Genomic DNA, 20979 nt, shown 5'->3' on the forward strand with positions numbered 1-20979 from the left:
TGGGGTAAGGAGATGGCTCACATGGGTTGTGAGGGTTGCAGTTGGGCCCTCAGTCTTTAAAAAGTTTGCCATCACTCATCACTTCCCTAAACTCTGGGAGATTGGGGTAAGGGAAGAGAATGCAGGTGCCAGTGGAAGGATTTAAGGATTTAGGCATATAGGATGTCATATAGTCATATAAGATGAGATTTGTATGAATTGGATCTACATCATTAGAGGAGGTACCTACACTAATGAGATGACATTCATTGAAGTAACAAAGAAGTGGGAAAAAAGTACAGTAAAACTTTAACTATGAGAATGCTCATATAAGTGGCATCATTTCAATTGCAAAAGTCTAAGATGGGTAAAACTGTTGCCAGAAAGGTTTCAGGAACTTGAAGTGATGTTCTCAAACCCTATTTGAACCTTTGAGCCAAACCAAAACCATAAATCTCTGCAAAGGTCTAATACAGATTTAGATTATATAGCATAGATATAAATTCTTATCAAGCAAAGTTCTAAAATTGGGAACTTCACACAATCTTTTCAAGGATTTTTTATGGCTTCGTCATTAGACTCAGTTTTATTTTTTTTAATTCTTTGCTTTGGTTTTTTCCCCCTTTCTCCTCCTGCCTACCTTTCACCTCAACATGCACCTTCAACAGTAAGGTGTCCTTGCCTTAGCTCCAGAGTTGAACCAATAAATCCAAGATTAGAAGGGAATTGACAAATTGGGGCAAACATTTTTTACAGAGTGTGGGACAAAAGCCTTATATCATATAGAGAGAGAACTGAGGCAAATATAATACAGAGCATTCTCCAGTTGATAAAAGGTCAAAGGATATGAACAGGCAGTTCTCAGATGAAGAAATTAAAACTGTAGTCATATTGGGAAAATGCTCTATATCTTTTGATTAGAGAAATGCAATTAAAAGTAACTGTAAGATAGTAACTCATATCTATCAGAAGGAAAATGATAAATATTGGAGAGGATGTGTGGGTAAATTGGGACACCAATACACTGTTCTTGCAATTCTGAACTGATAACCATTCTGGAGAGCTATACAGAACCATGCTCAAGGAGCCATAAAATGCTTTGAACCAGCAATAAACACTACTTAGTCTATATCTTAAAGAGATCATAGATAAGGGAAAAGGACCTTCTTAGACAAAAATATTTTTAACAGATCTTTTTGTAGTGGCAAAGAATTGGAAACTGAGAGGATATCCATCAATTGGGGAATAGCTAAACAAATGGTAGTATGTGGTTGTAATGAGTAGTTGTAATTGCGCCATAAGAAATGACATACAAGGTGAGTTCAGAAAAACCTGGAAAGACGTATATGAACTGATAGAAAGTGAAGTGAACAGAAACAAGAGGACAGTGTATACAGCAATAGAAATATTGTACAATGATCAGCTATGAAGGACTAAACCATTATCAACAAAACAAGAATCTTGGATAACCCTAAGGAACTCATGTTGAAAAATGCTATCCATAGCTAAAGAAGAAACTGTCTGATTACAGATCAAAGCTTGCCATCTTTACGTTTATTTACTTCATGAGTTTTTATTGTCTGTGTTTTTCATGGCATGAGGAATATGGAAGTATATATTTCATGAAGGCACTGGTATAATCTAAATTAGACTATTTACAGCAGTGATTCCTAAAGTGGGTACCACCGCCCCCTGGTGGGTGCTGCAGCGATCCGGGGGGGGCAGTGTTGGCCACAGGTGCATTTATCTTTCCTATTAATTGCTATTAAAATTTAAAAAAATTAATTTCCAGGGCACTAAGTAATTTTTTTTCTGGAAAGGGGGCGGTAGGCCAAAAAAGTTTAGGAACCACTGATTTACAGGCTGAGGAAGGAAGGAACAGAGAGAATCTGAATCACAGAATGTCAGATAACAATTGTCTACATGTAATTGAAAATAAATTTTTTTTTAAGTTAAAAGAAAAAGCTCTAGATTTGGAGCCAGAGTAACTGAGTTTTAAATCCTTGCTTGATTTGCTATTTATCTGGTGATCATGGGCAATTTGCTTAATTTTTTTATTCTTAGTTTCCTCATCTGTAAATGTAAGAGGTTGAGTTGTCTTTGATACTAAAATGATCCTGTGATTTAATACCCGTATCTTTTTTCTACTCTTTATCAATCATATCCCAACTTAGGCTCTTTTGGGACCACTAGTTGTAACTAGACATTCCAGCATCTCTGATATTAAAGTGCTATATAAATGAAAAGTTTTATGTAAATGTGAATTCTCTTTAATTTCACATTCCTCTTCCCTCATACCAAAACCATCTTACCTGCTTTCATTTATGAAGTGAGTCTTTCACTGTCACCAGTATCTCCAGTCTTGCTTTGGACACTTATTAGTTATGTGACCTTGGGAAAGTCACCCTTATCTATAAAGTGGAGATAAGAATGCCACCACAGCATTGTTAATGTCAAATGTTATAATCTTAAGGATTAGATAGTTTACTTATTAGCTAATCTCAATTGAGCCTTCCCAACAGCAAGTCAATTTTGCTACTGCATAACTGATTATTTGTTTCACAATTGTTGAAACTTTTCTTTTCAAATTTCTTTATTTTCTCTGCTGAGGCCCTCATATTTCACTGAAAAAATTGTGGCCATTCATCAAGAACTCTTCATTAAGCCATGTTCATTTCTTCTCCTACTTTGGTTTCACATGATGAGATGACCCTTCTCTTCTATGATAGATGAAGGAATTGAGAAGCCTACTCATACCCTTGATCTCATTGCCTTCCATGTTCTCCAACAGATTTCCTTTACCTTCATGCCTACTCTCATTTTTAATCTCTATCTACTTTTTCTGTCCCTTCTGCCAATAAATATACCCAAATCTCATGTTGCTGCCATTCGCCTGTCTTTCCTTCTCTTCTTAGCTAGGTTTCTTGAGAAAGCAATTTGTAATAGGTTCCTCAATCTCAACTTTTCCTTTCACTCTCTGACAAACATTTCCTTTCACTCTGACAAAAATTCAGTCTTACAACTAACCTCATCATTCATCTGCATTTGTGTCTCTGAATTAGGATTTTTTTGTTGTTCTTCCTTTTTTAAGACAGTACTTGGTCCCCAATATTATTTTTGTTTAATTTGCTTTAAGGCAGTCTATCCCCACAGTCCTCTCTCCTTCATCCTATCTCTCTCTCAGTCTCTCATTTGTAAACTCTTCCCCTAGTTTTTAAGTTTTGCTTAACTTACTGATTCTCTTTTTATTTTATCTGTTTCTTCCCCTCTTTTTCCTCTCCTTTTTCAGTTAAGTGGCTAATCCAAATCCCCCATCCCCTTTTTTAGTTTGTTGTTCCTTTTCTGCTCCTTTTAATAAAAAGTTTCCTTCACTTGCAGTAGCCTTCTATAATTAGTCTCTGCTTCAGTTCTTTACTCCTACATTCTGTCTTCCATTTAGCAGTCTGATGTTCTAAAGCCAAGCTAGTTTTGACTATGTCATTCTCTTATACAGTAAACTTTAATGGCTCCTTATTACCTCCAGGATCAATTACAAAGTCCTCTGTCAGGAATTTATATCTCTTTCATACCTCGTCAACTCTCTTACATTCTCTTTCTAGACTTCATACCTTTGCACTGACCTGACCCTTATTCCTGTAATGTTGTTTTTTTCCCCTTCCAACCTCCAATTCCTAGAAGAATCTCTGGATTCCTTTCTGATTTAGCTTAAACACTGCCTTCTCCAGGAGGTTGTCCTGGTATTCACCAATTACTAGAAGCATCCCCTCTAAGATTAACTGCCATGTAGTTTATTTATTTTCTATTTTCTGATTTTATATACATTGTCTCCCCTATTAGAATATAAGTTGAAGGGCAAGGAATGTGTTTTTTCATAGTAAGCACTTAATAAATGCTTTTTAATTGATTGTCATGATTTCGACTTTTTTCTCTGCTCCATAACTCTTGACTATTTTCTTTTCAATAAACAATAGTTACATCCAACTTCCAGTTTGTATTGTATCTATGTATATTGTTGTTTCTGTTCTTAGGAAAGTACTACTAGAAATCCCATAATGTGGTCTTTAGCCCACCATGAAGGCTTGCTGATTTTGCTTAGTACTTGATAGACTTTTTAATTTTCCATTTACTTCCTTCTGGAGATTTCTCTTTCTATAATATTGCACTCTCCTGTTCTCCTTTTTGGTCTCTTTATTGTTCTCCTTTTCCTTCCTTAGTTGCATTCTAACCACGAATTTTCAAGGCCAAGTTCTGAGGCCTCTATTCTCTCTTTTCTTACTTTTTCTTTTAAAAAAACATGTACTTTTATAATTATGATATTAATCAAATATATCTTGTCTACATAATTTCAATCCATTTGGTAAGATAAGACTGACACATAATTGAAAACTAAATTGTGTCATAAAGGCTATAAATTATTTATGTATTCAAAACAGAGGGAGATAAGTGATCACTCACCTTTTACAGATCCCTTTTAGGAGTTGTTTATGTAGAGGGGAGGGCAGCTGGTATCCTTCTAAGACTTTAGCTATTAAAGGCACATTTAAATGTTATATAATATTTGCCTTTTTTTCCTTTAGTTTTCATTTTTAAGATTTCTTAACCTTCCTAGACTGACTTCTCATTTAAACAGCTTGGGTGCGGGACAAGGCATAGTATCTTACTTATCTTTCCCTCATACCAGAGGTTCTTAACTTTTTTGTGTCATAGACTCTTATCTGGTAAGCCTAGGGACCCTTCTACACCATAATATTGTCATTATTTTATCTGTCTGTCTCTGTGTATATATATCTGTCCAACCATCCATCTGTCTGTCTATCCATCTATATTCCATCTGCCTATTTTTTCTAAGATCATAATGAAAGGAAGTGTATTTCAAAATAAATATATGATTTAGGGGAGAGGTCCATCCAAGTTCTCAGATACCCCACCCCCATCCTGTGGTCCCTGGGTTAAGAACTTATGCTCTAAACAGGTAACTGTTTTCTCAGCATGTCAGACTATGTCAGACCATAACTTTCTTCTCTATCAAAACTGTAGATGGGGATACCTCCCACAGTTCTCATTATCATTTCAGTATCCAATTCCCCCAATAATTAGAATCAGATCCAATTGAAAATTTCCCCTCATTGTTTTTTTTTCCCCTTTAGAAAGAGGAAAAAAAATTATTTTAAGGCAAGTCAAGAAATTGTTAGCTTTGCTTCAGTAGAGATCTAGAATTTGTCTGAATAATAAATGTACCATCATCCCTAGTTAGTAAATATTGAGAGCCTACAATGTCTTAGGCACTGGGCTAAATTCTGATGTTACAAAGAAAGGCCCTCAAGGAGCTCACAGTATTAATGGGAAAGAAAATTTGCAAACAGGATATAGACAGGAATTTGGAGAGAATTAGCTAAGGGAAAATGCTAGAATTTAAGGAAGATCAGGAAATGTTTTCTAAGGAAGGTGAAAATTTTGGTTTCTTCTGTTGATTAGAACATAGTCTGATGATCGATGCTCTGCAACAGCTTCCACACCTTGTTTTCACATTTCCTCATGTAAATATAGCTTCTTAATATACATTGATATACTACTAGCTCATCCCCCTCAATCCCCCCACTACTCTGTCCCCTTTCTCCCACCTTGGCCTGGTTTTTATTTCTTTCACCTTTTCAGTAATGTCCTTGAGTTAAAAATTTGTCTCCTTGGATTCCTTTAGTGTCTCTTGATTATTGCCATTAGATAGGCCATTTGTGTGTGGACATTTGACATTCTTAAGTTTTGCTATAACTCTTTTTCTTGGAAGTTTGTGAATTTTGGTGTTTCTCAACTGCTGTTCTTCATCATAGCTAGGTGGTCTTCCTTCTCTTTAAAACCCTTTTAATTAGCAATTTTTTGCAATATATCTGCAAAACCCCTGGCAGTATGCTTATTGGACTTAGTTAGGTATGCTATCCCCACAAAGGCCTGTCATTGCTCTATTTTAGGCAATTGTGCAGACATTTACATTCCTTTCTTGTGGGCTAACCTCTTAGGCAGGTGTTCACTTCCCAAATTAGATTTTCTCTTTTGTATCCTTTGACTTTTAATGAGCACTAATGGTAAGAAAAACACAACCTGTACCCCTATAGCCTCAAACTTTATAATATTTGAAAGTATTTTGAGGTAGTATCATTTGTGCCCACATGTATCACCCAACTTAATGCATTAGACCAGTGATGGGCAAACAACAGCCCCCAGGCCAGATGTGGGCCCCTGAAATGTTCTATGGGGCCATGACATTATTTCTAATCTGACAAATACAATAAGTAGGATACAATATAATGAAACAGACTGACAGATGAGCATTTCCTTTCCTTTGGTCCTCTCTTTAAAAATTTGCCCATCACTGCATTAGACAAATCCCTAGGAAGGCCAGTGCTCTATCAGGCCATCAAGTTGCTCCTTTTTAGAGTAGCCACCTCTAGCTTTCACTTCTCCTTCCTCCTAACAGATGACTGTTTAACTAGCTTCTGTGGCCTTATTATTCCACTCTCAGGACAAATGGCTGCATTCAAAAGACAAGATTTTTTAAAAACCTTTTTTATTATGAACTTAAAAGCCATTTGTATACACAGCAGAACACAGGAGCATTCTATGTCAAATTGAATCTTAATTTCATACAAATTACTAAAAGAAATTCACAAAATGTTAAGAACTATCCTTTCTTCTTGCCTCCGCTTCCTTCTGTTCCCTTTGATGTATTTTTTTTAAAAAAACCTTTCAGTGACCTCTTTTTTTGAATCACTGTTGCTGATTCCTTCCTTACCCCTACCCCCATTAAAAATCAGCAGAATGAAGCTGCTCTCTCCCTCAGCCATCTGCTCTTTACAAATAATATTGGTCAACTGAATGACACAACGGCTTAGTTAATATGTCTTTCTGCACCTAAAATCTTTCTCATCTCAGTCAGAAAGTAGGTAACTTACATGCTTCATCATTGGTGCCCTGGAGACTGATCAGACTTTGCATTTATCAGTCTTTCAAGGATTTTTTTTTTTTAACAGGGATGCTTTCTTTGTATAAATTGTTCTCCTTGTTTTGTTTACTTCATTCTACATCAGTTCATCCTACCTAGTATTCCCTAAAATTGTCTTTTGTCATTTTTTTATAGCACAGTAACATTCCACATTCATATATCACAATTTGTTCTTTCTTCAATTGTCTTAAGAGTCCATCTAAAAGATCCTCTTAAATTTTGATTCTTTACTTTAACTTTCTTTCCCCCAGTCCTCTTTAATCCCCTTTCATTAGGACCAAGCAGTGTGTTTTTGGTTGCAGCTGTTCCATCCCTGGTAATGTCTTCTCTCTTAACCTTTCTTTGCTAATCTATACTTGTTTTTCTGTTAAGTATTACTTTCTTCTACATGAAACCACTCTGTGTTAAACCTTCTTTTATCTGTTTCAGACAAGGGTAGGATTCTTCTGATTCCTGTTTATCTCCTCCTTTCTTCCATGTTTAAGTACTTTTATCTTGCAACACAGTTATGTGAAATAGCACCCCCTTTTGCCTTCTTTCTTTATGAATATATTCCTTTTACCTTCTTTCCACTTTAGTACTTTTCCTCTGAGACTATGCTTAATTTATTCTGTATTTATCTTGTTTGTCCATAATTGTTGGCAGTTTTTTCCCATTACTCTGTGAGCTCCTTGAGGGCAGAGATCATCTTTTGCCATTCTCGACATCTTTCAGATATGCCACTTCTTTCCTCTGATACTGTTACCTCTTTAGTATAGACTTTTTATCTTTTGGCATTTTTTTCTTGGCTGTTGGAACAGCTGACTACTTTAGACTTGAAGCTTCTACTTTGTCTTTTCCTTGCTCTCTTCTCCTGAGCACAGATGGTAGAATCTCAAGAGAGATGGTTGTGGGCAGGCACCCTTGGTTATGATTCAGAGTGCCATGAACTTAGATAGGAAAATTTTGAGTTTGAGTCCTGCCTCTGTCCTTTATTGGTCACATGGTCTTTGCAAGTCAATGAGTTTCTTAGAAACTTTTCAGGAAAATAGCAACAGTAATACTTAAAATACCTATTTCACAGTGTTGTAAAAGTGAAATGAGGATATATATTCTCAGTGCTTTGTAACAAGTCTTTTATAAATTAAATTTTTTGTTCTTGTTGAACCTGATCCTTTTTCCAGTGTGAATTTCCCTCCAAGTCTGCCAAAATCTAAGTGTGGGATTATAGGGTTTTAGATCTGGAAGGGACCCTGCAAGTCATCTAATTCAATCCTCTAACAAGGAAACTAAAACCATTAAAGTTAAGCAACTTGCTTAACTTGGTAAGATGTCAGAACAAAGTTTTCAACCCTCTTCATCACACTGCAAATTCTTCGTATTTTTCATTACTCCATAGAAGTTTAGGGACCTCTTTTGTTCATTAGTTACAAATATTCAAAATTTGTAAATGACGGTTTTCTTTTTCTCTTGATGCTGCCTCAGCAGCCAGCTCAAACCTAGAATCATATTAAGATGGCTTTAACAGATTCCTTAACACTAATTTTGAAGTGTAGAAGGAGACATCTTTTATTTCAACCATAAGAAAACCATTTCTTGAGGAGATTTTGGTAGAAAATTTGATAACCAGTGAAAGTAATTTTATAGTAACCTTAAAATAGTTTGGTAGGGAAAATGGTTAGCTTGTTTGATGCATCTTTGGGCTACTGTTTCCTTAAACATTTAGGGATAAAATGCTATTATTTGTATGTATAAGGTTTTTTCCCCTAGATTTGTGTTGAATATAGATTTGCAAACAAATTAGGGCTTTTCTTTAATACTTAAAAAAGGCAGTAGCTTTGCTTAGATTTGTCTTTAGATATTCTGTAATCTTTAGAAAAAATTTATGCAAATCTTGGCAGATAGGAAAAAACTTTTTACATATACTGCCCGTAACTATACAACTGTGAAATTTTGGTTTCCTTTTTGAATCTGTTATATTAATAATTATAGATTATTGGATTTTAAAAGATTATAATCTCAGATTTATTCTTTTGAATGAATATTGACCACTTAAAGGTAAATTTTCAGAGTATCCTTGGAATGGAATCTAATCTTTTTCCCTTTCCCTATCCCCTCCTCACAGTGGGACATCTCCCCTTGCATGTCTAAATGCAATGCTGCACACCAACTCCAGAGGGGAAGAAGGGATTTTCTATAAGGTCCCAGGTAGAATGGGAGTGTATACGTTAAAGGTAAGTGTCCCTCTTGGAGAAATAGTTTATCTTAGTTCCTTTCCTCTCCCTCTCCCTCTCCCTCTCCCTCTCCCTCTTCCCTCCCCTCCCCTCCCCTCCCCTCACCTCACCTCACCTCACCTCACCTCACCTCACCTCACCTCACCTCACCTCACCTCACCTTACCTTCTGTCTTAGAATCAATACTGTGTATTGGTTCCAAGGCAGAAGAGTGGTGAGGATAGGCAATGGGGGTCAAGTTACTTGCCCAGGGTCACACAGCTGGGAAATGTCTGAGGCCAGATTTGAAGTTAGGACCTCTTGTCTCTAGGCCTGGCTCTCAATCCACCGAGCCACCCAGCTGCCTCTTTTATCTTAGTTTCTGCAGAGAGTCTGTAATTGAACTTTAAAGATTAGAAACTGTTAGCCATAGAGGAGTTTATAAGCAAGGTAAGAAGAGTTTAGATTGGCAAGACTGTGTCAACCTGCAAGATGAGAGCTACAAAAGTTCACTAATTTTGACTTTCTTTAGCAATACTTTTTCCCTGAAAGTAAGTAAGGTCAATTGGTGCCAGTAAGTTGGACACAATAACGTGATGTTAAATTTTAAAAAAACAATATTTCACTGGACCATTAAACTGCTACTAAGAAATAGCAGTTTAGTTTTTATTTGTAAACTATATCAGAAGTAAAATTTGTGTATGAATAGCCTTGCTGACACCAATAAGGTATCAGTAAAAGTTTGGAAAGATTCAATTTTATTTTAAATATACTAATGTTGTCCAAGGCAAAATAGCAAATTAAAATATTAGAATACATACATTTATAAATCTTATCTAATATTCCTGAATATATTGCTCTAGCAAGCAATTGAAACAATGGCTATTGTGTTAGTTTTTTTTCTCTCTAAACACTTGTAAAATTGTTTAGATTACATGATTGGCTTTTTCTGTCCATTTGTCCTCTTAGCAACACAGTATTCTTCCAGTCATTCCAGAGTCCTTTTATTGTTGCTTCACTGAATACATTTGTGGAGCCACCAAGGGAAAGCTTCCTTTGTCACATAACCCTTGCTAACAAAGACTGTAAGCTCTTTCTAGACAGGGACCTTGTTAATTTCTATGACTATTAAGTAACTGCTGTATACCAGGGAATTTAGTGGGCATTGAAGATACAAATAGTGGGACCATCTCTAACTTTAAGGAGTTTACATTCTCTTGGAATTCTGCTTGTTATGTAAACTTTGCATCTTTACCAAAGTTTAAGTTTAGCCTTATAAGTTTAGCCTGTACATATAAATACTTAATATATTTTTGTTATTAGAGGTAACTTGTTCTCCTATGTAGCTCCACATACTATACACCTGGGATCTGTAGGCATTAAATGATGATTTACTGTTATATTTCTTATACTCTTCCTCACCTCTCCTCTCTCCCAAGGAATTGTACTCTAGGCAGTCTCTGGTCTTCAAATTTTACCACCAATTCTTTTTTTTAGCAAGTTCTCTATCTTGATGAAATGAGTGTCTCTACCTCCCCACCTAAAAAAGAAAAAAAAAAAAGAAAGAAAAATACATTGAAAATCAGTTTTTGCTAGTTTTTGCTAATCAAATAATTTATAGGACCTTAAAATAATCAAGTGGATTCTCTCCAACCCAGATTGAAGAAAATCTAAAAATGAAAAAGTCACTGTCAAAAACTTTTCTCTTCAGCTCTTGTGGTGCTCTCTATCCTTCTCTTCCCCTCCCATGGTAGAGGGAAAAGTTAGTGGTATTAAAGCTTAGTATTAGGTTACAAAACAGATACTAGCCAACTTTGCCTTTCTATTTTCTTCATTCTTGAAATGATCTTGCAAATCAATAATTTCCATGAAATATTAATATGATCTTTCCAGCCCCAGTACTTTATCACATATCTCAGATTTTAACTACCTTCTAACAATCATTTTGGTTAGAACAGTCAATAACCTTTACTATGTGATCTTCCCTTGGCTAAAGTCCTGGAGGTTAAAGCTGTCTTCAGGACAAAGTCATTCTCAAGTTGGTTCCTTACCATTGCATAACTGTGATGGCATCTTTTTCTCTTTCTTCTCAGCCTTTCTACTCCTATGGAGAATGGCCTCCATAGTAAGATGTAAAGAAATCTTGATGTTTTTATGTGGAGAGATCGAAGGACGTCAGATAACACCAAAAGTAGATTATGTCATTTGGTATATGTTCTGTGGGTAATATTTTCCTGGCCCATTTGACAGATAGACTACATTTCCTTCTGGTACTAAAATACTTGCAGAGAAACAAGTACATTAGCCATAGATAACACTGCTACAGTTATTTTCCTTTGTTAAGTCTGTAGGATATGACCTGGCCTACTCCACACATGATAAAACTGTAGTATTTATTTGTAGCCATCCTCCAGAAAATCTCAGATGTCCCCCTTTGGTGCCACTCATCCTGGTGACCCCAAAATCATTGAATTAAGTAATATAGGAACAATTCTCTGTCTTTGAAGAGATGCTAGGCTTTTTCTCTGAACGTAGTTGGACTTGGCAGGTGTTTTATGTTCTCTCCCTTCTCTCTTATAGAGCAGTGATGGGCACACTATGGCCTGTGGGCCAGATGCGGCCCCTTGAAATGTTCTATCTGGCAGTGCAACATTATTCCTAATCTGATAAATACAATCAGTAGGTTACAGTACAATGAACCTTCGAAAGAGTTACCTTAGAAACAGACTGATAGATGAGCATTTCCTATCCTTTGGCCCCCTCTTTAAAAAGTTTGTCCATGTTCTAGAGGATACAGAAGTTTAATTCTCTTGAATATGTTTTTTCCTCTTTGTCCTTAATGGGGATTTGAGAAACTCAAAAGGTGACCATGCTGTAGTCTGGGTAGGCTCCTCAGCAGCTCACTTACTTGAAATTTCCCATATATATCTACCTAATGCATTTGCAGTAAGGAATAGACAAACTGGTAATAGCTGATAATTCATGAGAAAGGCATATTGTTTTATTTTGATGGGGAAAAAAAGCTGAAATTATATGTTGTAATCTGAATCTTATTTTGCCAAACCCTTAGTAAGCCTAGCTATTTGATTATATGACTTAAAACTTTGTCCATTTGATGACAGTTCCTCAGCTTGCCGGCTAAATACCTAATTAGTAATAATATCTAAAAGGGGCAAACTTGTACATTGATGGCAATTGTTATAACTCTGTGCATGGTTCTTTATTTAGGATGTGGTTTTAACCCTTTTTTAATCAAAATTGTCAGGAACAAGAAAAAAGTAATTTCAATTTTTTGAGTTAGCAATATCAAATGGGTTTGTTCTTAGATGTGTGGAGAAGTTGAGTCATAAGGTTTTTTTGAAGGATGAAAGAAAGAGATAAAAGATAGTTAGGGAAAGATTATGTCAAGTTTTGTTATAACAAATGGCTTCAAGGTCTTAGAGAAGAAAGTAGGATAATCAGGAATATAGATTTTTCTTACTAAAGCTGTAGGTTATAAATATAGGTGCAATTAATCAGGAATATAGATTTTTCTTACTAAAGCAGTAGGTTATAAATATAGGTGCAATTAAATAAGTATAATTGGGTATAGAAAATGATTATTTTAAGAAGTTCTTTGTAGTTAGTACAGTTGACTTGCAAAAGATTCCAAATAATGATAGTGAATGGCATTATTGGAAGGATACTGGTACTTTGCATTCTTGATTTCTTTGTTGTGGGATCTTTTTCCCCCTACTCAGATTGCAACCCCTACATGACTTCTTGTACAATGTAATTATTGTCCATGTTTTCTAATAAATATTTCTTAGAGGAGAAAAGTCAAATATGCTTTATCCTTTCTGTTCTTTCTTTTGCTACCCTATATATGACTTACCTCTTTTCTTGATCTTTTATCTTTTTGGAATTGTCTTTTGCCACTTTTCATTGTTGTTAATATACTTTGGCCCTATTTCTGTTCATCACATTTCTTTCCATTTTCTCTTTATCCTTTTGGTAATTTTGACTCATCTGAACTTGTAGTGTGTTTTTGGTTTTTTTTTGGAGCTATATAACATTTCAAGGAGAATATTGCTGTTGAATAGATGCAGTTTTATAGATCATGGCAGTGCTAGAGCCTTGAAAGTTTTGAAGACAATTTTTAGGATGTCTGGGAATCTTTTTATATAAAGGAAATGACTTTAAAAAGTAGCCACTAGAAGACTTTTTTCGCCCTGGTTGACAGAAGTACTAGAGAGAAATAGAATATCATCACAACTCTGGTAATAGCCTATTCAAATGCCATAATGCTTTTTCTAACATAAACTAGGTGACAACTGTCTGTTGTCTGTGGCCCAGCTAGCTAAGTTTGAAAGACTTATCCACATTTTGTCCTTAGAAAGATGAATTTTATTTTCAGGAACTGTATGCTAGTTGTTAAGAAGGTTTGGACTCTGTTAGTGGAAGAGATATGATCACTCAGGGTGGAGTGAGTGTCTAGACCTGTGATTTCAAGGAGCCTTTTGAAGTATTGAAGTAAGGCTGATGATTGTGAAGTTCTCTGTAGAATATAATGCCTTTATCTTAAACCTAATTGTTCTTATTAGGTTATATTATTTTTACATATCATAATGGTTTTATAATTTATATTTAGAAGACTGCAACAGGTTAGCTTTGGATGAGCATTATGTTCTGGGAGTTACATGATTAACAATCAGAAGACTTGAATTTATGCTTATTGTTGTCACTGTGAACTTAAACCAGTACTCTCAGTTAGCCTTAGGTCCTAATTGCTCCTTTGGTACTCTTATAGGATGATAAGGGTAGAGGCTGTGTCTTTAATTTCATCCATCTACCAATGTGGGTTAACATCTTCACTGCAACTTAGGGTCTTCAGAGAGTTGTGTAGAGCAGTAAGGAGTTAAGTGACTGGCCCAGGCTCATGTATCCAGGGGGTAGTAGAGCTGAGACTTGAATCCTGTCTTCCTAGTTTGGAGCCAGCTGACTGTCTGGTATTCTAGTACCTCTCTAACATGATAAATAGTGGTTGTCACTAAACCTAATTTACTTTTCATTTTCAGAAAGATGTTCCAGATGGCATAAAAGAGTTATCTGAAGGTTCGGAAGAGAGCAGTGATGGCCAGTCAGACTCCCCGAGTTCTGAGAACAGCAGTAGCAGCAGTGACGGTGGAAGCAACAAGGAGGGCAGGAAGAGCAGGTGGAAGAGGAAAGGTAAACTCTAACCATCTTCGACTAAGCCATGGAGTTAGAATTCTGAGGAGCAGTATTAAAAGACTCTGCTTCCAGGATCCTCCAGGAGAACTCAATTCTCTCAGTTTCACTATTATTGAACAATGTTAAGCCAAATCCATTCTCCCATTATGGATTTCTCTGATTTATTGGTTCTCAGCAAATTGCTTTCTACTCCTTACATTTTTCTGGCTCATTAATGCTGTGTAGCATAATCTGCTGTGTAGCATAATCTATCTCATTACTGCTTTTCTTTTTTAACTCTTCAGAGCCTCTATTTTTTCTCTCCTTGCCAAAGTTAGGCTGCTTCATCATTTTCCTCAATCATTTCTCCCATAATTTTTGGCCTACTATTTAAGCCTTATATGTCATCTGCTTGGGACTGAGCCAGAAGATTTTTTATAATGTCACCTCTTAGTCTCTGTTAATTTGGCTTTTCTATGATTTCTAAAAATCAGTTCAAAGTTTAATTTTGCTTTTATAAGTTGCCCCTCCTGTTCTCTGTAGCTTCTTGGTAAACAAACCTTATTTCTTCCCAGAACGTTGTAGATACCTACCTGAATATGATGGAACAATTATTAACCTCTTAAAAGTGTTTCTATACAAGAGCTAACACAGAAAACACACATTGCAGATCTTTCCTCTCTTAGACCATCATTTTCATATCTAAGTGAAACTCTGACTTTGGATATGGGAGGCAAAAATACACACTTAAAAGTGACAACTCTTTTTACTACCTTATTCTGCCTTTAAAATTTGGGGGTTTTCTGTAAAATACTCATCTTGGCATCACAGGTTGTTGTAAAAAAGAGCACTAGCCATAGTTAGTATGTTTAGATTAAAATCCTAAATTCTTTTTAAAAATTTTCTTACCTCTCCGAGACTCAGTTTTCTTATTTTTTAAAAATTGGTACCTGCAATTCCCCTCATCATCGGTTTGAGGATCAAATGAGATAATATACACAATACCGCTTAGTGATTTATTCTTTATTTTACAAATGTAAACTATTATTGTCCAGACTTTGAGGTTTGCAGAAATCAGTTAAAGTTGTGAAACCATGTTTTTCTCTGCATATTTTCCCATTTTGATTATTGCTCCAACAGAAGACAGAGGTTGTAAACAACATGCAATTAAGCAGTACTGTAGTAAAGAACTTGAGAAAAAGAATCACTAGAGATTTGTGGCTATTGGCAGTCTTAGTCTTGCCTTCCTCATTTATCTTCCCTTTGATTCAGTAAAGCTATTCTATTCTCTCTTGCATCTTCTCTTTCTATGATTGCTCCTTTTCTGTCTCTCTTGGCTGCTTATCTTGTGTGCTCTGAGATATTGACCATAGTCCTCTCTATACTCTATTTCTGTTCTCATTTTCTCACACATTTTGTTATTATCTTTATGTAAATGATTCCCAAATTTTTCATATTCAGCTTTGATGATCTCCCAAGAGAAAGAGGCTTTATTGAGTAGTAGAAAGAGTCCCTCCTCAACTGGGAGTCAAGAAGCCCTCATTTCAAATCCTGGCCACAGAGGAGTGCTAACTGCTTGACCTTAATCAGGATCATAATAGTACCTACCTCCTAGGGTTCGAGTGAAGCCCAAAGAAGATAATGTATGCAAAGCAGCTTGTAAACTGTAAAGCATTCTATTCCAACTATGCGCTAAAGATATATCTTTTATACTACCACCTCACTTCTTACTTGTTGAGAATTAAACTCCTCATTTATCTCCTCAAACCTGCCCCACCTTTCAACTCCCATGTTTTTTTGTTTTTGTTTTTTTTTTTGTTTGTAACACAGATTTCTCCTGATTGTCTCCAACAATCTCTCCCAGGCACCCAGGTGTGACATGAACTATAAGATAAATAGGATTAGGATCTAAATAGGATTAGAATCCCCACCTCTTCCTTTTTTAATTTCTCTGGGATCCCTGACCTCTCCTTGGTATCGTTTTTCTTAATTTTCAGGGAGATTGTGAGTTACTTGAGGGCAGAGACTCATTTTTCTATCCTCAGGATTTAACATTGCACAGTGTTTAATAAATATCTTAATTGAAATAGAAGTTTAACTGTATATTTTGATTTTGGATTACCTCTGCCTCTATATGACTGATAAATTCTTGATTAAATTCCTAGAACACTAAAAGACATTTGCATTCAAATATAAACAAAAATGTATTCTAAAGCTACATATAAGTGGTTTTTAAATTATCTGATTTGGCATCATATAGACTATCTTTTCACTGTTAATGTAGATATTGTAGATCGGCAAGAGTTTTATTCAAGGCCAGGGTTCTAAACTTTTTAAAATCAATTTTTAAAAATTTTCCCCCATGGTTATATGATTTATCTTGTCTCTTGCTCCTCTCCCCTTCCCTCCTCCCAGAACTGACAAGCAGTTCCTCTGGGTTGTACACGTATTATCACTCAAAACCCATTTTCATATTATTCATTTTTATAATAATCTTTTAAAACCAAAACCCCAAATTATATACTCACATTAACAAGTGATAAATCATATGGTTTTTCTTCTGCATTTCTAATCCCAACACTTCTTTCTCTAGCTGTGGATAGCATTCTTTCTCATAAGGCTCTCATAATTGTCCTGGTTCATTGCATTGCTATTAGTAGTAAGTAAACTCTGTTACATATAATTGTCCCACAATGTTTGGGTTATTGTGTATAATGTTCTTCTGGTTCTACTTATTTCACTCCATATCAGTTGATGTAGGTTTAAAGAAATCAAGCAGTTCATCATTCTTTATAGCACAATAGTATTCTATCACTATCATTAGCCACAATGCTCCTTTGCCAGTGCAGCCCCTGTTCTAGCATCCCAAAGTCAGGTTACACCTAATTGTAGATCCCAGTGTGTTATGTGGGAGAGAGGGGTGGTCACCAGGACTTCTTTGCATGCAGTGTTGTTTCTGGTCCTACCCATATCTTGTGAAAATCGACCCTCTCTGCCTACCTTTCAAGTTGTATTCAGCAGGAGAGGCCTGTGACTCCATCTTGCTATTGGGTTTGGGTTCCTGACTTTTTGAAGCACTTTTTAAAAATTGATGTGGAAGGTTAGTCAGAACAGTTTTGGCTTTTGCTGCTACTGAGCCACCATCTTGATGTCATGCTACAATCCCCCTGCCCCCCTTTTTTTGTTGTTATGGGCTCCTGTGTCAATCTGAAGTCTTTGGACCCGTTCTCTGAATAATATTTTAAAGTGTATAATGCAAAGGAAACTAAAGGCTAGTAAAAGTAAAGGTGTAACTTTTTTTTGCATCCAATTCGTAAACTCTTTGAATTCTTTTGCTGGTCTAGGTTAAGAACACTTGCTCTAAAGTAATTCGTGATTTAACTAAAAAACAGTGGAAAGCAACTTCCATAGCAGAGCAGGAATGAGTATGATAAGCTGACTTATTTGGCAGATAGGGTCAAAGATTTTAAATATCTGTCTGTCTGTCTATCGATCTATCTATCTATCTGTCTATCTATCTGTCTATCTTTCTATCTGTCTATCTATCTATCTATCTATCTATCTATCTATCTATCTATCTATCTATCTATCTATCTATCTATCTCTCTACCTCTTCATTTAATGTGTGAAAAAGTACAAATATAGTTGGAGACTACTTCTCAGCCCTGTCTTAAAACTCAGGCTAGAAACCCAAGGTGTAAATGATTTCAAGATAATTTGAGAAGGTGGAGAATAATGAGGAATCTTGAAAATTTTTCCATAGGAGGTTGCCAGAGCAGAATCTTAAAGGAAGATAAGGATTTTAAGAGGTCAAAGTAAGGAGGGGAGTGTATTCCATATAAAATAAGGGCACATAAGTAGAAGATGTATTAGCACATTTTAGGAACATTAAGCAGGTTATCCTGTAGTGTGTATGAAGAGGAATTGTATGACATACGCCTTTAGAGTTCAGCTAATGCCAAATTATGCAATGCTTTAAATGCCAAACTGAGGAGTTAGTATTTTGTCTTTGAGGCCAAATGGTGTGTAAAATACTTATTTTTCTACTGACAGATCTTTTTAACTTTGGTCACTGGAGTATTATCAGTTGTACTTTAAAGGTTATGCATATTGTTGAAATTTTTTTTAATAAAATAAAATTTATCTTGATACTTTTTATTTTTATATTTGCCACCATATTCAAGTGTTACTTTCCCTTCCAGAGCCAACTCCTATAACAAATAATAAAAAAGGAAAACTGATCATAATGAGCCAGTATTTCAAAAGAATTTGATGTATTTAGCCTTCCACATCCATATTCCTTCTAACCCGTGCCTGCATAGAAGGAAATTGGTGCCTTCTTAATTCTCTTCTTTTAGGCCAAATGGAAAGTAGTTAATCAAGTTGTGGCACATGAATATAATAGAATATTACAGCTCTGTAAGAAGAGATGAATATGGTGAATGCAGAAATGTATTTGATCATGATTAGATCATGAAATGATGCAAAGTAAAATAAGCAGAGCCAGGAAACATTTTATACAATTATTACAACAATCTAAATGCAAAATCAATCAATAAACATTATTAAGTGCCTAATATGTGCCAGATACTGTGCTAAGCACTGGGTATACAGAGGCAAAAGATAGTCCTTGCCTTCAAGGAGCTTATAATCTAATGGGGGAAACAACATGCAAATAAATATATACAAAGCAAGTCAGATTCAAAACAGAAAATAAACAAAAGGGGAAAAACACTAAAATTAAAGAAATTAGGAAAGACTTCCTGTAAAAGTTGGGATTTTAGTTGGAACTTAAAAGAAAACAGGGAAGTCAGTGGTTGGAATGGAGTAGGGAAAGCATTCCAGTTGGTGGGATAGCCTGAGAGAATGCCAAGAGTTGAGAGGCAGAGGGTGGCCAGTGTCACTGGATCAAAGAGTACATATCAAGGGAGTAAGGCAAAGAAGACTGGAAAGGTAGGAGGGGGCTAGGTTATGAAGGACTTTGAATGCCAAACTGCATTTTGTATTTGCTCCAGGAGGCAATAGGAAGCCTCTGGAGTTTATTGAGTAGGGAGGTGACATGATCAGATGTACCCTTTAGGAATATCTCCTTAGTGACTGATTAGAGGATGGATTAGAGTATGGAGAGACTTGAGACAGGCAGACCTGCAATAATAAAGGCATGATAAGAACCTACACTAGTGGCAATGTTCAAGGACATATTTGAGAAATGTTATAAAGGTGAAATTGGCAAGCCTTGGAAACAGCTGGAATATGGGACATGGGGAAATTGAAGGAGTCCAGAATGACTGTTGAGTTGTGAGCTTGAGGGCCTGGGAGAGGATGGGGTTGGCCTTTACAGTAATAGGGATGTCAAGGTTGTTGGAAGGTTTTGGGGAAAAGATAATGAGTTCAATTTTGAACATTTTATGTTTAAAATGTCTACTGGTCATCCAGTTCTAAGTGTTTGGAAGACATTTGGAGATGCAAGCAGAGAGACTGGGGCAGGAAAAGTAGATTTGAGAATCATAAGCATAGGAATGGTAATTAAATCTTTGGGAGCTGATGAGATTACCATGTGTAGTCATATACAGGGAAATAGAGAAGAGGGCCTTGGATACCTACAGTTAAAGGGTATGATCTAAAAGAGGATCCAGCAAAGAGACAGAGAAAGGGCAGTCTTCTAGGGAGAAGCACCAGAAGATGATGTCCTAAAAATCTAGAGAGAAGAGATTTTTAAGGAGGATTTGATTGATCAACATGTTAAAGGCTGCAGAGAAAGGAGAATAAAGCCTGAGGGAAAAAACTATTGAATTTGGCAATTTAGGAAATCATTAATAACCTTAGAAGGAGCAGTTTGAAAGCTATGAAATTATAAGGACCAAAGTTGCCCCAAGGAAGAGAGGTGAGAAGTCAGCTTCCCCTTCTTTTAGAGGTTAGGAGAAATATGGCTAGGGAACTTGTTTTCCAGTTAAGTTATGTTTACTGTATTAAATGAGTACAGATTATGTGGTAAATCTGTATGTCTTTAGGCTTAAGTACCCTGCTTAGGCATACAGAGAGCAGAAATTAATTTACTGAGAATTCATGAGAAATTAATTTACTGAGGAGAGAAGTGTTCGAAGTGTTTGGTCTGCCTTACTCTTAATGATATAATCCTATAAAATCATAAAAGTACAATATAATTTTGCTTTAGTATCTGGGCATCGTTTATATCTTTCATTTTTAATTTTGAAGATTCACTAAACTCCAGAATTGATTATTTTATCCTTGCCATTTCCCTCTTTGTAGGTAGCCAAATGCTGTTCTTAGCATCTTAGTCAGCCATTATTGGTCCTGCTGGATTAAGTCTCTTAGGTTCTACTCTTTGTCAGTTCTGCAGCAGTATCTATCTAACCTCTTTTTCCATGATTGGTTGCCCTCAATACATCTCTTATTCCTACGCCAGAAATAATTTAGGCACCCAGGTGGCACAGAGGGTAGAGTCTTGGTTCCAGAGATAGGAGGACCCAAGTCACTTGACCCCCTTTGCCTACCCTTACCACTCTTCTGCCTTGGAACCAATACACAGTATTGATTCCAAGATGGAAGGTAAGGGTTTTAGGGGGGAAAAAATCCAACATTACTAACTATGTGATCCTG

At 36.0% G+C, this 20979-nt stretch overlaps 1 protein-coding gene across 3 annotated transcripts in view; it reads left to right on the top strand.

Moving 5' to 3' along the window:
- Nucleotides 1-20979, top strand: part of ASXL2 (ASXL transcriptional regulator 2) — a 166723-nt gene that overhangs the window by 74783 nt on the left and 70961 nt on the right. For all 3 annotated transcript variants that reach the window (XM_044663756.1, XM_044663757.1, XM_044663754.1), the window contains exons 4-5: nt 9081-9189; nt 14226-14376. In XM_044663756.1, the coding sequence (XP_044519691.1) occupies nt 9081-9189; nt 14226-14376 (260 nt within the window). The remainder of the gene's footprint in view (nt 1-9080; nt 9190-14225; nt 14377-20979) is intronic.

The sequence above is a fragment of the Gracilinanus agilis genome, chromosome 2, assembly GCF_016433145.1.
Source record: "Gracilinanus agilis isolate LMUSP501 chromosome 2, AgileGrace, whole genome shotgun sequence".
Classification (NCBI taxonomy): domain Eukaryota; kingdom Metazoa; phylum Chordata; class Mammalia; order Didelphimorphia; family Didelphidae; genus Gracilinanus; species Gracilinanus agilis.